The sequence below is a fragment of the Cydia amplana genome, chromosome Z (genome assembly GCF_948474715.1).
Source record: "Cydia amplana chromosome Z, ilCydAmpl1.1, whole genome shotgun sequence".
Taxonomy (NCBI): domain Eukaryota; kingdom Metazoa; phylum Arthropoda; class Insecta; order Lepidoptera; family Tortricidae; genus Cydia; species Cydia amplana.
Genome location: NC_086096.1, coordinates 18864709 through 18887644, shown reverse-complemented (window position 1 = coordinate 18887644; position 22936 = coordinate 18864709). Strand labels below are relative to the sequence as shown.

Here is a 22936-nt window from a genome sequence, read left to right as displayed (position 1 = left end):
GTGGACCGTTTTCTTACGATCCGGTAAGAAAACATTTCACGCATTGCTCTGTCGATCCGGTACTTAATAATTATGTATCTAGTAGATAGGCACACTCTGTCGATACACAGTAAATCTAGTTCCTAGTTTGTACAAAGTGCCTGAACTGAACGCTCAGTGACCACGAATGTTTTTTACGTGTAAGAGCCTTATGCAATCGTTGTGTCACGATTTACGTAAGTAACTCTTCAATACCACAGACTTGTCATTTTCGCGCTCGCGCTTGACAGACAGCTGAAGTGTGCGAAAGGGAAGCCATCACGTATATGAACATCGCATGAGTGCGAAAGAGTCAGACTACAAATGAGAAAACGTGACCATTTTTGAGTTTGACGACGGCCGCGGACGGCCAAGAGCGTATCACCGTAATTTTCAATTTGAAAAATATACACATATTCGGAAGAAAACTATTTGATAAAGTAATACAATGAAGATAATGTCTTGTAGTGTACCGGATTTCAGTGTCACGGGGCCAAATAAACCTAGCAAATACTTATTTCAGAGGAATAATGATATTCCGAGCGAAATTTTCTTAACGATATTTTGTCAAATTAACAGCATAAAAAGTGTAAGAAGCCGGTTTATACAGTTGATTATAAGTTTTTTTTCCTTTGTGTGCTAATATTTTATCATATTACTCAATAATTTAATATATTTTGTGTAAAAACATAAACTGTTACTTTACACTAGGGCTTGACAAAATGTTCAGATGACAGTATCGATAACTTGTCGGTATATTAATAGCTATGTAATCATTTCTTCACAAGACATAATTAAGATATTAACCTTTATACCCGACTTCAAATAATACCGATTGTTATACCTTTTTGAAGGTGCAGATGTTTTGCAGTAAATTTAAACTTCACTTTCCAACACAGTAAGAGTTAGACTAAGATAAGGCTGTAACGATTTTGATAGCACACGCAGTGCAGGTGTTATTTTATACATCATAATGTCGTAGAATTTTAACGTTTAAAATAACATATTTGAAAAAGTAGTCGATAAAGCAATCAAACACCGACAGATTATTAATATGTTGTAACATGACATCACTATTTTTGATCTCACATAGACAATTTACGCACACATTTGCATTTCATTTTTGGTCGCACTTTTGAAGATTGACAGTTGTTCTTGTCTATTCTAATTCTATGTTCAATACCATGCTCGTCAGATTCACGACAATGCGCGTGGCACTCGTGGCAGTATTGTCTAGGTGATGATATTTAAGTAATAACTACAGGTTTATTGCTTAGAGACCGTTTAACCTATATTGCACATATTTCGAAGTGCGGATTGCCACTATAAATAAACGTGTTATTTAATGTTAATGAAATTTAATGTTAATTGTGACAGTGTGGGGTATTCTGTGACTGCAAAGTCTGAGCGGAGTTGACTTGGTTCAACACTCTAATCCTTTTTGTTATAGTAACGTGAACGTCAAGATAGCTAGACCATAAGATTTATTTAGAGTGAGCCTAACGGTCTGGCCACGACAGCACTGGAGTCTCCAGAGTGCCGGTGAAGGCGGCGGCGCAGCCCCAACCGGGCTCCTCGGGCACGTTCACTCCGCTGCCGCTGCAACGATGCCTTACGCCTTCAACGGCCTTCATGGCAGTAGTCAGTGCTAAGGACGTGCCGTGCTGGCAAGCAGTGTACCTACCCTCAGTGAACTCATCTACTTCATAGACTCTACAAACATTTTCGAAATTGACAAAACTCAAGCGGACATTCATGATATGCATTAGATAAAAACTGCCTGTGAAACCAAATATATTCTTATATATTTTTTTATTTACTCTCTTTGCTTTTTGTGTACTCAGTAGCAAGTGAGGTTTTGAAAATGAACGAACACATCTTATTGTTTAGAGAATAGGAATTGTGAAGGTAATTTTGAACACCTTACCCACTAAGCTACTTCCGCTGCTGGGCGTTCATGCTTAAGAAGATACCACCTAACCTAACCACCATAATGGAGTGGTTATGGTGGTTAGGTTAATTATCTATAAATGAAAAAAAAAAAACGATTGGGTCAAAAAGTAACTTTTATTTTATTAAAAATATATTAATGAAAGACACAGCAGACATTTAGCCAGCAACATGAAAACAGTATAAGTACATATAAAGTGATTTTATAGTATTTTATGCAACCGTTGTTTAAGAGAGGTCAAAAAAGGCGAGTGGCGTGAGTAACAATTTGAGGCGAAGCCGAAAATTGTTAATAAAGACGCCACGAGTATTTTTTGACTCAGTTAAACAACGTTGCATACAATACTTTTTCTACGACCAAGCACTTACTTTGAAATAAAATTGTAAATTTAACAAATATTTTTAATTCAAGAAGTAGCAAAAATGGAGGGTACGGGCGGGAAAAGAATGAATGAATGAATGAAATTAAAAAAAACATGTCTATGGTTCACTTATTTGTCAGAGATGACATTTAAAACAAGGTTAACACTGTATTTCATTCAATATTTTTTAAGTGGTCATTACACGAAGTATCATAAAATCGCCAAAAAGATACTGCGTGTATTCTTTTTTGGGGAATAGACTAAAGCCTTGTCTTGACAACTATAGGGTATGGTTTTAAAGGTGTGTGCACGACCCTTTAAATGACAAATAAAAGTACGGGAGTAGAAAAAAAATACTAAAACAACGCCCGATACAATTTTGTGCTTGTACATTGTACATCTCACAGTTTCTTCCCTTGACCCTGGCTTTGGAGCACCATTAAGTATTGGTTCATATGCCAAGGCTGCAATGAATATCCAAATCACCTGAAACAAAATAATGCTTAGTTTTCAACAAAAATGACATGAGTTGAGTTTTGGCAAAACAATCCATGGTGTTGACAAACTCCAAATGGAAGTCAGTAACATTTTGTTATAATATGTAGGGTTAGTAGTTGATCAATGAAACACTAAAAGTTCAAGCCTTTCTATCTCTGGTGTTTTTAAAGTTACGAGTGTGACATTTCGCATGAACATAAATAATTTAGTTGGCTATCGTATGGCATTCAAGGTTTCTACTTATCTTTAACAGTTTCTCTATTGTAAACCTTTTTTTTGAAAAATGAGTTTTGTTTCATTGTGTACTTGTGCATGTTTTCAATGAAACACTCTAATTTTTACAGTGAAACAGATGTAATATATATAGTCTACCATGAAACATCCTTAATAAACATTGAAACGTTGTAATAAATAAGTTACATTAATACATAAATCCTTTCAATCAATTAATGAGAAAGGAAAGGAGAAAATAGTGGTAGGCTGAAATTTGTTATTTAAAAGGTTTCCGAAATATGGAATCGTTATAAGATTGCTGAAATATCTAAAAGCGAAAGACTTGTTTCATTGTACGCACACCTAAGTTTCATTGTGAATCGAAAATCTGGTCGACACTTACGGCATGCTGCGAGAAAGGCGCCTTTTATGTCCACGGAGCATGATTGCCAACTAGGTGGACGCGGGAGGGTTTTAAGCATCTCCATGCTCGATATCATACACTTTCTTGCGACATAGTGTTTATAAACGACTGTTTCAATGTTAGACATGTGACCTTAACGTTGCCATCAATGAAACATTCAACATATAAACTATCCTATCTCAGCCATTTCTAAAGTTAAGTATCTTATATTTTGTCATATGATAGACAAATTATTATCAATTTTCATGGTATTTTAGTTTCACAAATTTCGGACATAGTCTTAATTAAAAAAATAATGAGTTTGTTTCATTGTGTACTAATACTGGTGTTCAGTGAACATCATGTTTCATTGTTTACTACATAAAAATGTTTCATTGTGAGACTAGGGGGTGTTTTTTGAATCAATTAAAAAAAACTGCACCAAAGAGTGTAAGAAATTTAAAAATATTTAGCTCCAAAGTAACTTTAATACACATAGAACACAACAAAAAATTAAATAACGCCAAACTAGACTCTATATCTTGGTAAAAAGTTGCGAAACATAAATGAAAAATATTACTTTTGTCGCACGAATTCACAATAACGCTCGTAGCAACGTGCTCCTTCTCCGAGGCGCGCTCGCATATTGGGGAGGTGCTGGGGGTCCCTGAGCCTGCCCTTGCTTGACAGACGGCACTAGCTGATAACACCTAGTTTCCGAGATATCGCAAAGTTTCACTGTGTACGATTGTTTCAATGTTCGACAAGTGACCCTACCTACAGTCAGCATACAATCAGTCTATGCAGGAGGGAGCGGGAGGGGGGGGGGGTCACCTCTCTCTACAGACGACTGTACATGTTGATGTTGAATCACTGACTTAATATAAAAGAAATCTATATCAATGTGTTGAATACATATATATCCTTAAGGTTTCCTTATAACAGTTACCAATTGATGCTATTAGAATGGAAACGAATGAGGCCAGGTGGACTTTAAGCATTCTCGGCCAGTTATTCCTAAGAAATCAATAAAATTATAGGTATATAAACAAATAAAAAACAATATTTTTTTGTGTATAAATAACACACATATTCAGACATTACACAAAAGCAAAACCAATTACATGCAGAACATGAACAGCATGTTAAGTATCTCATTTTTATTGATTTTCAAAAATAGAACACAAGTTTAGTAAGAAACATGATAAAGACAAAACTTAAACTTTAGATTAGTAAATAAAAATTATTGCTCTAGGCCTATTGAAGAACAAGTGCTTGACAGTACCATATTATGGGTACCAAATTTAATCTACACATCAAACACATGTGAAGTTACTTTAGCATCAATAACATATTTAATATATTTATTAGTAGGTAACAACAGTAGGGATAATGATGAAGTTATTGACTCACTCTTACCTTGTAGGCACGTTGTTCCGTGGTGCGTTTGCGGCTTGGAGGATATAATCAAACGGAGACGCCATGTCTGTAATTTTCTGTACAAAACCGTCTGCCGATTTTTGCGGGGGAGGGGAACGTCAAATGTATGCGTAACGTAAAAATAGCCATGTCAGATAAACGTCAGTCCATATATTGTGTATGACCGTTGGCCGCCTATTTTCGACAGAGGGGAAAGCCTGTTAATGGCTACTCCGTTTAGTTGTATCCTCCAAGGTTTGCGGGTGCATAATTCATTTTTCCATGACACTGTCACTTTCGGTAAAATACTGCGTACGTTCCACAATCCTTTGGTCTGACTGACCCCAAGCATTGTAAAAGCTAAGTGCAGTCCTACCTAAGCAGCTATTCGTTAATATTTTGCGACAGACTCGTCGTCGGTACCTGCCATTCCCATACATTTTATATCATTTCGTTTCGTTTCGTTTGCGTTATCGCTTTATACCTACGGGTTATTCCCACTAGTTACCACCAAGTTGTTACCAGTGGTAACTACTGGGAATTATTTTCCCACCTTTTACCACCCACCAAAATTTTGTTAGAGTTAAATACTAATAAAAACAGTATAAATAGTATAGTATAAATATAGAGTGATTTAATAAATAATTATAAGTCGATTAGTGTTTTAGTAAACTGCCTTAAAAGTGACCAAAAATAACACAGAAACAGTTTAACCGGTACTAGTACAAAAACTATAATATATGTAAGGATAAATGTAATAATCCATTCAGATTATTTCTCAAGTGATTTTATTAGGTAATTCAAAATCACACAATATTTATACTATACTATTTATGTATACTGTTTTTATTAGTATTTAACTCTAACAAAATTTTGGTGCTAACTACTGGGAATAAAAATTCCCAGTAGTTACCACTAAACCGAGTTGGTGGTAACTACTGGGAATTATTTTTCCCAGTAGTTACCAGTGGTAAAAGGTGGGAAAAAAAATCCCAGTAGTTACCACTGGTAACAACTTGGTGGTAACTAGTGGGAATAACCCCTTTATACGAATTGCATGTTCGCTAGGCCCCCAGAGCGGTATCACGCCATTAAGGCGAGCGATATTTAATTAAACTGTAATTATTTTGTATTACTGTTATATTGTGATGTGCTGATGTAGAAACACCAACACCAACCTTTACCTTTGTTGATTTCAAAACTCTTAAATATAAATACCTAGGTAAATAATACATATAATCAATGACTATTAATCATTGTTGCTATTGATCTTCAGTAATAGAAATTAGAAACTGTTAAAAGATCTTATTAATGTAACATTTTGAATTGATCAATTATTATATACTTTACTTGTTACAACAAAGCGGTGGTGGCCGAGTGGATATGACGCCCGACTTTCAATCCGGAGGTCGCGGGTTCAAATCCTGGCTCGTACCAATGAGTTTTTCGGAACTTATGTACGAAATATGTATTTGATATTTACCACTAGCTTTTCGGTGAAGGAAAACATCGTGAGGAAACCTGCATACATCTGCGAAGAAATTCAAAGGTGTATGTGAAGTCCCCAATCCGCATTGGGCTAGCGTGGGGACTATAGCCCAAGCCCTCTCGCGCGTGAGAGGAGGCCTGTGCCCAGCAGTGGGACTTATAAAGGCTGAATTATTATTATTATACTTGTTACAATTTAACTGCTTTAATTTAATGATAATATAATGATATATTTTGTGACATTGTCAATTACCAAACAAATCGCTCCAGTTACCTACTTTAAAAAAAATTGTTTATTCGGTAAATATTCAGCAATTTCAAAACTCTTCGGCCGAATACGAACATTAAAAAATATCAAATACCGAATAATTACCGAATATTCGGTCCATTTCTACTCTTGTCAGGATTATTGCCTATTTTCACGACTGATGACTTTATACAACGTATGAAAATGTGTACAACGAAGATAACATATTTTTTTTTATTATTACCACTACGCACGTCGCGTATAGCCAATAATAATTTGTATTTATGTAGTAAATAGCCCGGGTACCAGAATCAGAAGGAACACCCGCGCCACCACGCCCGCCCGCGACCGCGCTCGCACCGCGCCGGTCACGTGGCCTCGTTTGGGCGCACGGTGACTTTCTACCGTGGCCAACTTCTCACAGGCCACTCTGTAATTATTTACAGTATTTTATACAATAATCATTACTTAATATTGTCGTCGCTCCTTAAAAAGAAAGGAGAGAAGTATGAGATGTAGTTGTTACTTTTTTTTACAGGACCTTTATACATTTAAAAATAGTTAGAATCTATTTGTTAAGCATAACTTCAGCCAATCTAACACCATTTGTGCCGTGTCCGATGTTGGGTATGAAGTCTATGAAGATTGAATACTACCGATATCATACGGCATCGGCATTAGATTGGCTGAAGTTATAAGCGCCTCCCTACAAAAATGTGATAGACATTTGTGTCTTAATTCGCAGTGTGCCAATATGCACTTACAACATGCACGTGTTTTTGTATTCGCAAAATTAATAAACGCGATGGACTATAAACCTATCGACTATGTAATAGCCAAAGAATATTTTGCAAATACGCCGTAAATATGCATAAACATTTGTGTGGAAATTGAACCGCGACGATTTATTTAAAATAGCTGAGCGCGGGAGTTGAGTGTTGACAGCGTTTTATTATTCGAGTTTTTAGCTGTTTGCCTAGGTGACGTAGCGTAGTCGAGTTCACGAAGGCGTGTTTAGCTTAAATATATTTACTTAAAACATTGTTGTTGTCTGATGTGCTTTTGCTTTGGTTTCATTGTGCCTTAATTTCATGATACCCTTTTATCAAAATTCCTAGATCTCAAAACGGAATAGTGTCAACTTGTCTAGGTAAAAGTTCTGAAAAATTCATTTGTACGAGCCAGGATTTGAACCCGGGACCTCCAGATTTGAAAGTCGGACGTCAGATCCACGCGGCCACCACCGCATCCCTATCGCACAAATACCTGCTCTTGCTAAATCTTTTAAAATGGTAAATTTAGAAACAATATTATAAATGTGTAAACCGAGCACGGAGTCCCGTGCAAGCGAAAGATTCTATACTCGCTACGCTCGTGAATCTAATTTAGAATCTTGAGCGTAGTAAGGGACTCAAAAGCGCACGAGATGTAAATAACTTTGATCTCGTTTAGTTCACAAAACTTTTCACCTCAGCAGTGAGAACATATTAGAGAACCCGAAAAATGTATTCCTTCTTCATCACTTACCTCTATTCACTCATGTTTTCTTAAGATATACCAACAATTAAGTTTTCACCTCAGCAGCTCGAACAAGGGTACTTTGCTACTTAAAAACAGTGAGCAAAATCGCATTTTGCTCATTTTGTCTCACTCAGTGAGCAAAATGCGATTTTGCTCACTGTTTTTAAGTAGCAAAGTACCCATGTTCGAGCTGCTGAGGTGAAAAATATATTAATCTCCTCAACTATTGTTGGGCCGTTTACCCAACACAATGTAAGTTTGAATTGGCCTCCAGGGCACCGGTGACAAGTCGAAGCGCCACCGCGCAGCGCGCGAAAATTTAAGTGTACATAGGTGAGGTGAGAGGTGAGACGTTATACGAGGGGTATTCAAAATATTCTCGGTATGAGAATGAAAACAAACAAGTACGAAAAGTTTGATATTTTTATTTTTCAATATACTCCCCCCCTATGTTCATACACTTAAAAGATCGATCAATTATTTTTTTTAATCCCTCGTAAAAATATTTTTTTATCTTTCGTGTAAAAATGCTCCTCCACTGCCGCCTTCAATGCTTCATCGTCAGAAAATTTATTTCCACGCAGATCCTTTTTAAGATTGGGGAGCAAAAAGAAGTCGCTGAGGGCTAAGTCCGGACTATACGGTGGGTGAGTAACAGTTTTAAACCCACATTCAACAATAGCTGCCTTGGCAATATGAGCAGTATGGACGGGGGCGTTGTCATGCAGAAGCAGAATACCTTTGGTTAACTTTCCTCGCCTCTTTTCTTTAATTACATCCTTTAATTGACGTAGAATGTTAGCGTAGTACTGTCCTGTGATATTTACACCTTTTTCTTTATAATCGATTAGTAATACTCCTTCACAATCCCAAAATATCGTGGCCATGACCTTGCCAGCTGAAGGGATGACCTTGAACTTCTTGGGATGAGCTGAACCCTTAATGTGCCACTGCATGGACTCTTGTTTACTCTCTGGGTCATAATGATGAACCCAGGTTTCATCTCCAGTAACTATTCTTTGCAGCACCTCATCAGGATTTTCACCGCACAGGTCAATAAAATCGGAACAACAAGCTACACGCATGTCTTTTTGAAGCCGAGTCAGCATTCGCGGAACCCATCTTGCACTTACTTTTGACATATTAAGATGGTCATGTATAATATCATGTACGGTACCAATAGAGAGATTGGTTACTTGTGCTATAGATTTTACCTTCACTCGACCATCTTCCAATATAAGTTTTTCCACTTTATCAATATTTTCTTGTGAAGTAGCTACTACAGGCCGGCCAGGTCTAGGGTCATCTTCAATACTCTCCCTTCCGCGTTTAAACTCGCTTGACCACTTTTGAATGGTAGATAAAGAAGGAGCAGACTCACGGTAAACACAATCCATTTCCTCTTTTATGGTTTTTTGATTTTTACCCTGTTTTGTCAAGAATTTTATCACGCATCGATGTTCTAATTTAGTTAACATTGTCAATTCGCACATGATGTTCATGTTTGTTCAGCAATTGCAGAAAAACAAAAGACCATCTCGGTTCGAATTATACTTTTTTTTAATGTCAATGAATAAACCTTAGCGGCCAGTAACGAAAGAAATTTTAGAAGAGGTCGTAAGATATCAATACCGAGATTATTTTGAACGCCCCTCGTAGCAATATTAAGTACCTACCTAGTCACAGTGTGATAAATTGATAATATTGATATTAGAAAATAATTTATACTTTATTTTGAGGACATTTAAGTGCATTGGCCGTCGTGTCCGACAGCCTCAGAGGTCGTTTATAAATGCATTTGATTATTTGTATGCTCAGCATTTTATGATCATTGATAGTTTCATGCGTTCTTTGACATAATTGTTTTTTCAACGACATACTTATAATTTTATTGGTAGAGTCTGTGCGGAAATAGAAGAGTCGTAGAATGTATTGGGCACCATACTCTACATAGTACTTTAATATTTTGAATATTATTTTTTTCTTTTAAACTTCGAGAAATAAAGTAAAAATGCGAGCATATTAAATAGATAGTTATATAATATGTACCTAGTTATTTGTATTACAATGTATAACGGGGCAAAGTTGTTGTTTAACTCCGCGTGTTGACATATCAAGCAATAGAGCAAGCGAAAGATTTCAAAACTGAACCATGAGCACGAGTTTTTCCTATAGTAGAATCGTGAGCGTTGCGAGCGTATCAAAGCACAAGGATTAAACAAACTGTGCTACCGAGTGAAACACAATTTTCCACCACACCAATACGAGGAAAACACTTAACTATAAAACATTACAAATCAAATCCAAGTAAACGCTATTTCATTCCAGGGATGTTGCGAACATCCGCATCCGCATCCGCAACCGCGGAACTTCCGCATTATTTTCAACATCCGCATCTGCATCCGCATCCGCATGAAATCGATACGGAGCTTATGCGGATGCGGATGTCGAACAAGTCGGTACAGGAACGTCTTAGCGGCGGCGTAAGTGCTAGGTAATTTCGTCATACGTATAACGAAATCGTCTAGATCCAGTAAAGTCGGCCAAGTTACTGTTTATTAAATATAACGCACCTATATTCTTGCTCCAATACTAAACATTTCGTTTATTTTTATAAAAAAATACTAAAAATGTAATATTTGACGTTTTCTTGACATCCGCATCCGCGAATGTGAGCCTTTAAATATCTGCATCCGCATCCGCGGATGTCAAAAAATCTGCATCCGCAACATCCCTGTTTCATTCCACCAGCCAACAATGAGTAAACAACTCAAAATTAGCATCTACATAATTACTTTCCCACTCTTGCGGATAAAATGCAAATTTCCCATCAGTTATTGAAGAATAAAGAGTGCCTTTACGAGCTGGTGTGGTAAAAAGTTTAAGCTACACTACATTTTGATGTGTAACAAAATTGTAATAATCGCTTGGTACTCCAACCATTGAGCGAATACCTGTTAAAACCAAGCAAAAAAGGCACTCCATATGTTTACATATAATGATGAGTAACAGATGTTCCCGGCCACGACCTTGCCACAGCGGCGGCGGCGGCGGCGGCGGTGGGGCTCCACAACAAGAGCCCGCTAAACGCATCGCACGTCACGAGTGGTTGTTATTACGTACATTCGTCAGTACACCAAAACAGACTTAAATTTAGAAAACATGTAGTAAAAATCTATTTAGGAATACTGCGAACTGTAAAACCACGATGAAGCGATAACACGGCGGATTATATACAATATCATGAGATTCAGGAGCCTCACCAGTGACGAAGGAAACAAACCCATGGAAACAAAACCAAAGGGCAAGAAAAATCAAAAACAACATAATACAATGAAGTTATAAAAAATCTGACCAAGATAATTCTGCAGGAATTTTATAACACAGACGTGTGTTATTTTAAACAGTGAACTTCTATGAAATCATGACATTTGCACGTCTGTATCTGTACTATAAAAATCGCTGCAGAGTTATCTTGGTCTGACTCTAATATAAGTAGGTACTTATTCTTCTAAGACTATATTTCTACACAGCATTTACACCATGTCATAATTTCTATGTTGTTTACGTAGGTAAGTATAAGATTCTGTGACGTTATAGTTTGTAACGTCCAAAGGTAGGAGATAGACACCGATTAAGCAGTTAATGGTGGGCGTGCGCCCCTGCCGTTAGGGTAACGGGATCGGATTCCGACTCCCGGCGGCGAGCGCGGCGGTCTGATACTCATTTGTTGCCGAGCCTAGCTCTTATCCGACAACCACTACATCTTTTTTGCTATTATACATAACCTGTGACATAACTAGCGACCCGCCCCGGCTTCGCACGGGTAAACAAATCAATACTAATATTATAAATGCGAAAGTGTGTCTGTCTGTCTGTTACCTCTTCACGCTTAAACCGCTGAACCGATTTAGTTGAAATTTGGTATGAAGATAGTTTGAGTCTCGGGGAAGGACATAGGATACTTTTTATCTCAGAACTCACCCCTTAAGGGGGTGGAAATTTGTATGGGCAATCAATAACCGCTGAACCGATTTTGTTGACATTTGGTATGGAGATAGTTTGAGTCCCGGGGAAGGACATAGGGTAGTTTTTATCCCAAAAATCACCCTTTAAGGAGTGAAAAGGGGGGTGGAAGTTTGTATGGGGAATCGTTAAAAAGCAGATTGGGTAAAAATAAGCCACCCAAATTACTAACTCCACGCAGACGAAGTCGCGGGCAAAAGCTAGTTATACATAAACCTTCCTCTTGCATAACTCTATCTATTAAAAAAAAACCGCATCAAAATCCGTTGCGTAGTTTTAAAGATCTATTAAGCCTACATAGGGACAGACAGCGGGAAGTGAATTTGTTTTATACTATGTAGAGTGTCTCTTTAACTGGGACGCCGAGGATCAATCAGAACTGTATGTTATACAGAAAACATATTTTATTCTCCGACTACGCTAAGTTTAAAGCGACTTTGCTATGACAATATGTACCTATACATAAAACCGACCAAGTGCGAGCCGCACTCGTGTTCCCAGGGTTCCGTACATCACACGATTTTGAACAATGTTTTTTGATCATTATAAAATTGTGCAAGCATAAATCTACAAAGTTGATTTTTATTATGTCTATCGGATCTCATAATAAGTTACAAGAGCCGAAACATATTAATAATAATAACCAAGTACAGTATACATTACATTACATATATCTATTTATACTTTTAGTTGATTACAACGCGTTACCGTCATTCGCACGTTGCGTGGCCTGGGATCTCCTTGTGATATCAAAATAAACGCAAATAGCACAGATTAGCTATGCTTACACACTTCGGTGATTATTATTAATATACCTACTTAATAATCATATGATATGCGCATTATCTCTGGAGCATACGTGTCAATAAGTAAGCGAGAAACAGCTGTTTTCTATGTATATTTTTATATAACTTATACTTACCTCCAAAACCTTAATATTATTTACCTATTACATCCTTGTCCTCGCTACGGACCGATGCCAGATTTTACTGAGATTCTACGATGTTTTTTTTTAATACAACTTGCAGAATAGATCAGAGCCATAAAAATTGGGAATTCGCTGATTATAAAAAGTTTGGGATTGATTAGATAACCAAGTGAAGCTTATCACTTGTTAACTAAATCACGACACTAATTAAATACTTTCAGATTCAGGCTTCCGTATATATCTTTATAGTATATCATTTAATATTTATTATCACTAGATATTATAAAATGGCATAATCAGTAGGGATTAGTCGCCTTGTATTCAAATGCCCGTACTACACCCGTAGTCCCGTAGATGAGCTAGATTTAAGTGTATGTATTCTATTACGTTATTGGTAGAATCGATTGCGGTCATGCTATGTGGAACGACCAAAGCAAGGACGCCCGCCCCGAACCGAAAGCGAACCTAATAGAAACTAGGTACTTACCTACTCGCACTCCACGCTTTACTGCACACCAATACTCTATTTGTGCTTTTACGAAAGATTACATTCATTTAATCAATTAGGAACTGTAAGTAGGTAAGCGATATCTTTTAAGCTACTCTTTTGTTATGAATCTAATTTGCTCTTTTATTATTTCAGTTTATAATTTATTATAGAAACTTAAATATAAAGACAATCCAAATATGTAAACAATAACTACCTACTAAAACCCGTCCCGGGCTGCCCCCGACGCAAAGGTGCCCATCACGCGCGCTGCGTTGTTGCCGCGTTGGATATTGTTACAAGAACTGGCCAAAATCATGTCGGGCCTAGTGTAAGCGTGTAGGCACCAAACAACCTGGTATACTACTGGTTCGTAAACATTTTGGGACACGTAGTTTGCACGTTAGAGGGGTGAATTCAAGCGATATTCAAAGAGTATTTATAAAAATATTACTGAAATCAAAAACTTAGGAAAATTTCAACATCCTCCCAATTAGTCCGTCCCTCTTTACATGGTGGAGGTGCGGGGGGGGGGGGGGGGCAATGGTGCTCCTAAATGTCCAGCTGCAGGACAATTACATGCTGAAACTCAAGTGTCTCAAGAACATTTGGCTACACCTACAGAAGCATGTCCAGCAGCTGGGCTGGACCAACAGACACACAAGACCTCAAGTGGCGACACGAAGGTGATGAGAGTCCAAATAAACGGGCTAAAATCACTACTGGTACAGCGGCGGCACAGGCTTTAGAACCATCCACCAGCACGTCTTGCCCGGGTGCAATGGTAACAGAACCATCCACCAGCACGTTTTGCCCGGGTGCAACGGAATCGCGTAAAAGAAAAACGCTAAGAAGAACCCCGATCTCATCGCACGCTAAGCGACGAAACGAAGAAATAAAAGAAGAGGAGGACGAAATAATCGCAGTTTCGAAGACTTATACTGGGTGATATCATTCTTTATATAAATCTCATTATCACCCATGCAGTAGTTAAATAGCGGTGTGTTGATTAATTTTATGTGCAAAATAAACGTAAAATGGAATCGGAAAAATTACCTAAAATCTATTAAAAGAATATATCGAAGTTTATCTTCAATCATTCAACATCCTCCCAATTAGTCCGTCCCTCTTTACAGTACACCCAATTTCAACTCAATCAGAGAGTTCAAGTGAGAATTGGTAACGACAACAACGGGTATTCTTATAATAATAATATTTAGAAACAATGTCTTTCAAAATAATCCCGTTTTTATTGCTCTACCTACTCTACTCTATGAAGTAAATAGGCATGTAAAAAATTATACAAGGAAGACAATGTGATTTAAAATAAAAGAATAGGTAGTCATAATTCGCTAAGGCATTACGGCACATCAACAGTTTGTTAAAATCCAGGTCACAGCTCTGTTTATAGGTATCTAAACTTCATAATATTTACATATTCAGCGGAACATCATTCGCAGGCAAATATGAGTAGTAAATTCGCTTACTTGTCAACAATATGCGAATAAATAACCATCGCCAATGCTGCACCATGCGGGTTTTTATTCTAAAATTAGATAATATATGCATAAGAATAAAAGCATATAAGCAAAAAAAATTAAATTATAGTCTCCTTCTCCACTCCATACACATGACAAATTTGTACAAATATGTACAGTATGCCTAAAATTATTAAGTTGCTTTCATAGAATATATAGATGTGGTGTAACAGATGCTCGGAGTTGGTTATCTATAAAACACGCGGATTTTTTAATTCTTAATAAAATATGGCATTTATCGACGTTTTTAAACAATTTAATTTATCAAGAAAAATTTGTAAGACAAGTACTTTTTGGTGTAAAAATATAGCATAGGTAACTCGAGCTTATGTAGACCTAATCAAATCACCATTTCCCACCCAACCCAATCAAAATTTCTTGAGTAGAAGCAGGTGCGAGGAGTATATGTATGTGGGATGTGGGTTAACAACCCGAGTCCCGGCGCAGATAACCGCTAGTCGCGTAGTTATCGCCGTGGTGCAACATACCTAATCGTTCGACCGCGCCGAGACTGCCTCATGAATGCTTACTAACACTTACAATTACAATTACTTGGAATAGTTACAGGCAACATACAAAACTGACAGACTGATTATATAACGTCTTCAAAGACACTTGATAAGAAAAATATATTCATATATTTTCTGTGACGACTTCAAAGAGTTCAAAGGCTTCCGGTAGGAAAGATAATATTATGAAGATGGGCGCCTCCCTTATATCTAATCGTTTCCTATCTTATATTTTAATACGCGTTGGCAGTTTATAACGCAGATAACGAGGCGATCAATAGAATACTAGGTCAGCAATATGCGAAACGTTAAGAGCTGAGCTGAACCCGGCGGCGGAGAAGTCAGCTTGCAAACACATTATAGCATCCTTATCACAAACTAATTAGGTAATAACAACAATATCCAACATATAATAAGAAGCTAAGCTTAGTTCGGAAAAAACACATAAATAGTACCAATTCCTTTAAATAAATAATAATTTAATTTGTTCCAAATTATATGTATGTAAGTAAAATTATGTACCTATGTATTTTGAAGGTCTGATAAAATATTTCATCTATTGATGAAGTTTGAATGACGAGTATCTCACTCGTCTCATACTCAAAACAAAACCAATCATTTTTGATTGCAAACTATTATAGCTGATAAATAGAGGAGATTCATGCCTACTCGTGTGTACATGAGTGTACATATACCGCCAAACCCGTCCGTGGGAGCAAACCAAACAATGATGTTCGGAATGCGATACAAAAAAAGTGTGAGGGAGAAGATGCCTTAAACAGAGAGGCATACAATTATTTTGTAATGCAAGCGCCTTTACGCTCTGTCAAACACGGGAACTAGCGGGTGAGAGAATAGAACATTTCTATATCACGCAGATACCTGTAAACCCTGTAAAGTGTCTCTGTATGATGATTTCAATATGGCGATTTGTTTACATAGTTAGCAAGTTCCAAAGAATGACACTTTAGGTACGAGCCTAACTAGAATTTGATTTTATTTTTTTACCTTTATTTCATTTTGAACTGTTTTCAATAACGGAACGTTGTTAATACCTACATAATTAGGTATGTAAAGTCAGGGTTCCCCTTGGTTTCAGCTACATTGATTCTTGTTAAAGATATTTTTACAATAGGAGTAAGTATACGAGTCGTACTATGCAGGTTCATTGTCAAATGTGTTGACCCAGGGAAAATAAATTATTTATTTACCTCTCTCAATCCTCTCATGCTCTTACCACCATCAGTAACAGATTTTACCTTTCACAAATAAGGAACCGACTTCGCCAACAGCTACTACTATTCTATTCTAATATTGAAAATTCCTTTGATTTTTACAGGATCCTGAACTGATGACAAAATTGTCAACAGTGTATACCTAACAGTGGTGGTCCGATGACCAATTGTATGTAGGTACATATACCCTTTGAACAAAAAAATCCTAATCGGCCCTACCATCACGTCATTGTAACCTTCCAATTGTCATAGAACATAACAAAAACGCCATAAATCTATAATTAAGGTCCACGTTACTGTGCTTCTGTAAACTGTGCCAAGACGTAATCAAGATTTATCCTTGATCTTCAAATCCTGCGCTTTATGCAATCTTATCTTGAACTATTTAATCACGTCATAATTTAATCTTGCTAAGAATTTCGTTCTTATAGGTAGGTACTTATTACCGAATTAACTAGTATAGGCTAGATGACAAATTTTTATTTATGGTATCAATCGATCAGGTTTGTTTTTAGGATCAAATGTCTATATGGGACCCATTCCAACCAGCATTAAAGCAAGTCAGAAATGATAGTCAAACTCCGACAGTCGTACTTCACTCACGAAACGCTCCGAACAAAACGCTATGTGAACGTGACGTCAAGGTCACTGAGAGCGTATCTTGAAGTATGAACAAAACAAGAAAATTGCATTTTTGTCGGTGAAATATTGCGTTTATGTATATATAGTTGCTTTACAATCTTTTTTTGGATAAAATGTGAGGAATCGAATGGTATCCTTACTTCGTTTTCGAAAGTTAAAAAAACTTTATTTCGAAACTTTCAGGCGCTGTATTTTTGTATTATTTCCATTTTTTTAATATCTACAATATTGTGATTCTTCTTCTCTCGTGTCGAGGTTCCTCTAAAACTCCTAATATTGTGATAAATTGCTCATTTACTGTCTATTTTACTAGATTTTTTATAAAATTCAACATGTATCATCATCCCTATTGTTAATATTGCTCAAGAAATATGTTCTCTTTGTCTTTGTGGTAGCGGTACGCCAAAAATCGCTGAAAATTGTGTTAAAAGCATGAAAATTACTCTAGGTCATTTGAATCAATTTGACTCGTCGAACCAAAAACAAAAATGGAGAGAAGTTATGACGTCATCTTTATTTTGTATCAGAAAACGATACCGTTCATATTTTTTTTGAAAATATACCTCATTTCATACCTAAAGGGGCCCACTGATTAACAGTCCGCCGGACGATATCGACCTGTCCGTTAGAACAAAAAGTTGACAGCTCCGAACAACTGACAGGCCGCAATCGTCCGGCGGACTGTTAATCAGTGGGCCCCTTAATATCCTCGTATTTTATCGCTCCGTGCAAAGCGGGTGGTTGGGGAAGCCGAAACGATCGCAGCGCTTGATGTGGCCAATAATGACAAGATTGGTAACCGTGTTTCTGTCAATTCCCATACTTCTCAGTTATTTTAGCTTTATAATCATACTTACGATAAAAATGGGTCACGATAGCTATTGTGTGGTAAACTGCAATAATACTGGACGAAACAGTAATAGTAAATTTTATATATTTTCAACGCCGAGCTAGATATTAGCCTTTTATACCATATAGTACTATTCCAGGCTTAACAACGTAATGGCTAAACATTTTATCTAGTCTATGTCAACACAGAGTTTTTCTTGTATGTTAATAAAATAGTATGGCTAATACAGTGTACCAACATTAAGTGATTGTAATATTAGTTATTGAAAGCCCATCAAAAGCACACTTTTGGCATGTAGGGTTATCTGTCGTCTGTTACAAGTCACACAAGTGTCACAACAGACATTGTGCCTATTAAGCGGGAGAACATAAATTTTTAACATAAAATGTGTTGATTAAAACCTGTGAAAAAGGTCAAAGTTTTTATAATTGCAAGCATCGTACGTATCCCCAGGAAGAGGATCACTAAGTGAGTCATCAAAACATAGTGAAACATGCGTTTTTTCATTGAAACAACAACGAAGGAAATTGACCGAATAATATAAAATACACAGATAATTCTTACTGTTTTCACTAAAGAAAAAACCAGGTGTATTTAACATTAAATACGAATGTGCCAATATAGCAGTTTTGAAAATATTTAATTTAATTAGTTTTATTTTAATTTTTATTAATTGATTGAAAAAAATAGTAAATGGAAATATTTTTAAAATTGCTTTCATAGGGTTAGATTAGATATGAGGATATTGGGTATTATTTGGGGTACATATATTTTAACAAAAAAAATTGGAACGGTATGTAACATTTGTAACTGGAGGAACCAAACTTGTAAATATTTTTATTGTTTTTAAACAAGTTACTGAAATGTAATAAGATATACGTATTTATAGGATCGGCTTAAAAAGCCCTTTCATTTGATACCACACACGATAGGTTTCGAGAAAAAAATCCCATACAAAAAAGATGACGTATGAACTCGTAACTCCTCTCATTTTTAGGGTTCCGTAGCCAAATGGCAAAAAACGGAACCCTTATAGATGTCCGTATGTCACAGCCACTTTTCTCCGAAACTATAAGAACTATACTGTTGAAACTTGGTAAGTAGATGTATTCTGTAAACCGCATTAAGATTTTCACACAAAAATAGAAAAAAAACAATAAATTTTTGGGGTTCCCCATACTTCGAACTGAAACTCAAAAATTTTTTTTTCATCAAACCCATACGTGTGGGGTATCTATGGATAGGTCTCCAAAAATTATATTGTGGTTTCTAATATCATTTTTTTCTAAACTGAATAGTTTGCGCGAGAGACACTTCCAAAATGGTAAAATGTGTGTCCCCCCCCCCCTGTAACTTCTAAAATAAGAGAATGATAAAACTAAAAAAAATATATGATGTACATTACCATGTAAACTTCCACCGAAAATTGGTTTGAACGAGATCTAGTAAGTAGTTTTTTTTATACGTCATAAATCGCCTAAATACGGAATCCTTCATGGGCGAGTCCGACTCGCACTTGGCCGCTTTTTTTTGGTTCTACGGGTCAAATTTATTAAAATGGCCTAAAGATCAATAGGGATGTTGCAAATTTTTTAGAACTGTATTCATTTTATAGATAGACACGTAATTATTACAAAAAAAAATATATTAATTTTTTTATGTATTAATTTTAAATAAAAATAGAGCTTAATTAGTTCAGTGTTTAAAGTTCGAGCCTAAACGCTCCAAGCTGTCACGTGATCTTGATGACGTCACGAACTCGAAAATAAACAAACTGCTGCCAAAATGTCACTCCTAATAGCGTAGCTCAAAAGCTGTAGTATTTAATGTATCTCTCTTTCTAAAAGATAAGTATTACGTAGGTAAATATATAAGCTAAAATAATGAATAACAAGTTTTGCATATTTTATGCAGTGCCTATGTGTAAAAGAACAACAATCAAGACCCTAGAGCATAAAACAAATATTTGTTACATGACACGTTGCAGTTACGAATTTTGACTTGAATGATATAATGATATTGTTAATTGCGCACTATACAATACATAAAAAATAAAATTAATTGATTTCACACAAAAACACTTACGATTACAATTTAAGATGAATTATTTTAATACAACTAAATTTTGAGTACAAATAGCGGCCGCCGGTTATACTTTTTAAATTTTATTTTTTCTGTTTTCCACAGCCAACGTGGCAATGATAGTTCCATTCAGCCAAATAATTAAAAAGATTTTTATTTAATAACAAACAAATATATAATTTGTATCATGTTTTAATATTTTTTGTACGTAATAAATGTCTAATGTCGAAATAAAAAATACATACAGTTTTGGTACAACTCTTTGGTGGTGTCGTATGGATTACGGTCAGGTTTGACGACTTGTCTATGGTGATTCAAATGTTATGACGTCACGCGCTCCGATTGGCGTTTGCAGTCACGTGATACTGGGCATTATTTTAAATACTTTTGATTATTTTTAATTAATTTATTACGCATATTTACACTTTCAAAATATGATTTTCCGCATTCTAATATTCCCTGCTATGGTAAAAACATAACATGCTATATATTCGCGATTCATGTCAACATCGCTATTGTACCCATTTTCATACTTTTAAGACCATTTGCAGCATTTTACTGAATTTCGGGGTGTCCCGCTAGGACTAAAAAGCGACTGCTGCATACAATACAATTTCAATACATTAGGTACTCTGCTATTGCCGTGCAGTGTGGACCGTTCTAGGTTTTGTAGTGAGGTAAGGGCACTAAGTAATGTAGTTATCATATCAATCGCCAGTCCCACATAGAACATAATATTTTTTTTATTTTCTGGTTGGAATACTTAGTATAGTTTACAAGTAAGTACAAACAACGGTCTGTTACCGGTGTGCTTGATGTTATATTTGTAAAAGTGCCTAGTATTTAGCAATTAGTATTACGGAAACAAGAAGGAAGCTTACCTCTAGCCCAGCCGGTGAGGACGTTGCCGAGGTAAGCCACCTTGTAGGTGGGGTCGGGTTCGCTGATGCGAACGCTGTTGGTGCGGCGCAGCAGCCGCCCGATGCCCTTGGATATGCGACCGATAGTGCGAGACGTGAAATCCTTAGCCGAGTGACTTTCAGCGAAGGAGCCTTCGGCTGGCAGAGTCGACTTTTCTGAAGAGGTATCGTGTAACTTATGACCCTTTAATTTAGGCATAAGTATCGGCAAAGATTTTTTCTTTTCCGGTGTTAAGGTCTTTGCTTGGTTTACGCTGTATACATTGCTGTTTTTCTTAAAGGTCTGGCCAATAATATCTTTGGTTTGATCACCTGCCTGCTCAGTCTTATCAATTTTTTCGGTGTCTTTGTTTCGGGCCTTTACACGGCCGTTGAGGTTTTCGGAGAGCGAATTATTATTAAGATTTCCAGTTTGGCCATCGCTAAGCCGTCGCTCGGCAGTCGACCGTCTCTTCATCAAAGACGGGTTTCTTAGGAGAATGCTAGTTTCGCTCGAACTCCTGTTCTTGAGAATGTGTATTTTCTTGACACGCGACACGACAGCGTCGGTTTCATCGGCGCTGACTGTCCTCTCCGTTTTGCCTTCTTCATCTAGGAAACGGACGCGCAGTCCATTAGATTTGCATTCACTTTGTTTTTCTGTATCTTGCAAACACTCAGATTGACTTTTTACTCCAGTTTCTAGGCAATGGCGGTCGTTTTCACTCAGTGCGCCACCAGCCATTTTTCCTCTTGAATAGATTCACTTTTTGCAACGTTTTATTACATTCTGAATGGAGACCTCATTTACCACTGTTCACACGATTTCAGTTCATAGAAAAGCGTAAGCGTCGCTTATGCGTCGTCCAATAACTTCAAAACATAGGCAGAGAGTTACCAACCTTGCCTGTTAAAGAACGACACCGGTTTGGAATGCAGCCCTCTCCACACTTACTCAATGCACTTGTCTGCTTACTAAATACACTAACAAATGTAACATTCAGATTTAGGGGAAACAGTTTTGCGAAATTTCATTTGACACAACCGGTGTTTAGGATTGCAGCACTATTGAAAAGTCACTATTATTTTGTTCGTCCGCTAGAGCAGAAGCGGCGACAACCGCGACACGAGCGGCGGTCGCGGTGGACAGCGACGGAATGCGTCGTCGCGGGCGCGGGAGGCCCGGGCGGCGGCGGCGCGGAGCGGGCGGGCGCGGGCGCAGTGCTTCAACACACCGGTACCGTCTGAGCTTCCATTTTATATATCATGATAATCCAAGTTGCCATCGCAATGTCAGCGACGGTGACCTGTAACAATACGCAACAAACTTTAACTTAACAAATAGGTAAATACTAAATACAATAACAAATAGGATCATTATGAGTATAATGTTAGCTATTTACCTAAACATTTGATATTGTTTTTAGGGTTACGTTACGTATCATCTATCATCATGTCCGTCTGACTGTCTGTCTGTCTGTCTGTTTGTGGCTTTACTCCGTGCAATTTAACATGTTTTTTTAAGTAAGCTTAGCCTTCGACAAAACTATTTATAATTAAGAGGTGAAAATATTGCTTCGTTACTTACGTATCTAATTATTCGCCTAGGTACCATTACTTC

General features: G+C 36.9%; 1 protein-coding gene and 1 long non-coding RNA gene across 2 annotated transcripts in view; one reads left to right on the top strand and one right to left on the bottom strand.

The window, feature by feature from the left end:
• Positions 1-22478, bottom strand: part of LOC134660807 (uncharacterized) — a 48029-nt gene extending 25551 nt beyond the window's left edge. Inside the window, exon 1 of the mRNA XM_063516606.1 lies at positions 21298-22478. Coding sequence (XP_063372676.1) covers positions 21298-22060 — 763 coding nt within the window. The 5' untranslated portion in view covers positions 22061-22478. The remainder of the gene's footprint in view (positions 1-21297) is intronic.
• Positions 1-22936, top strand: part of LOC134660854 (uncharacterized) — an 848341-nt gene that overhangs the window by 113745 nt on the left and 711660 nt on the right. The gene's annotated exons all lie outside the window — the stretch shown is intronic.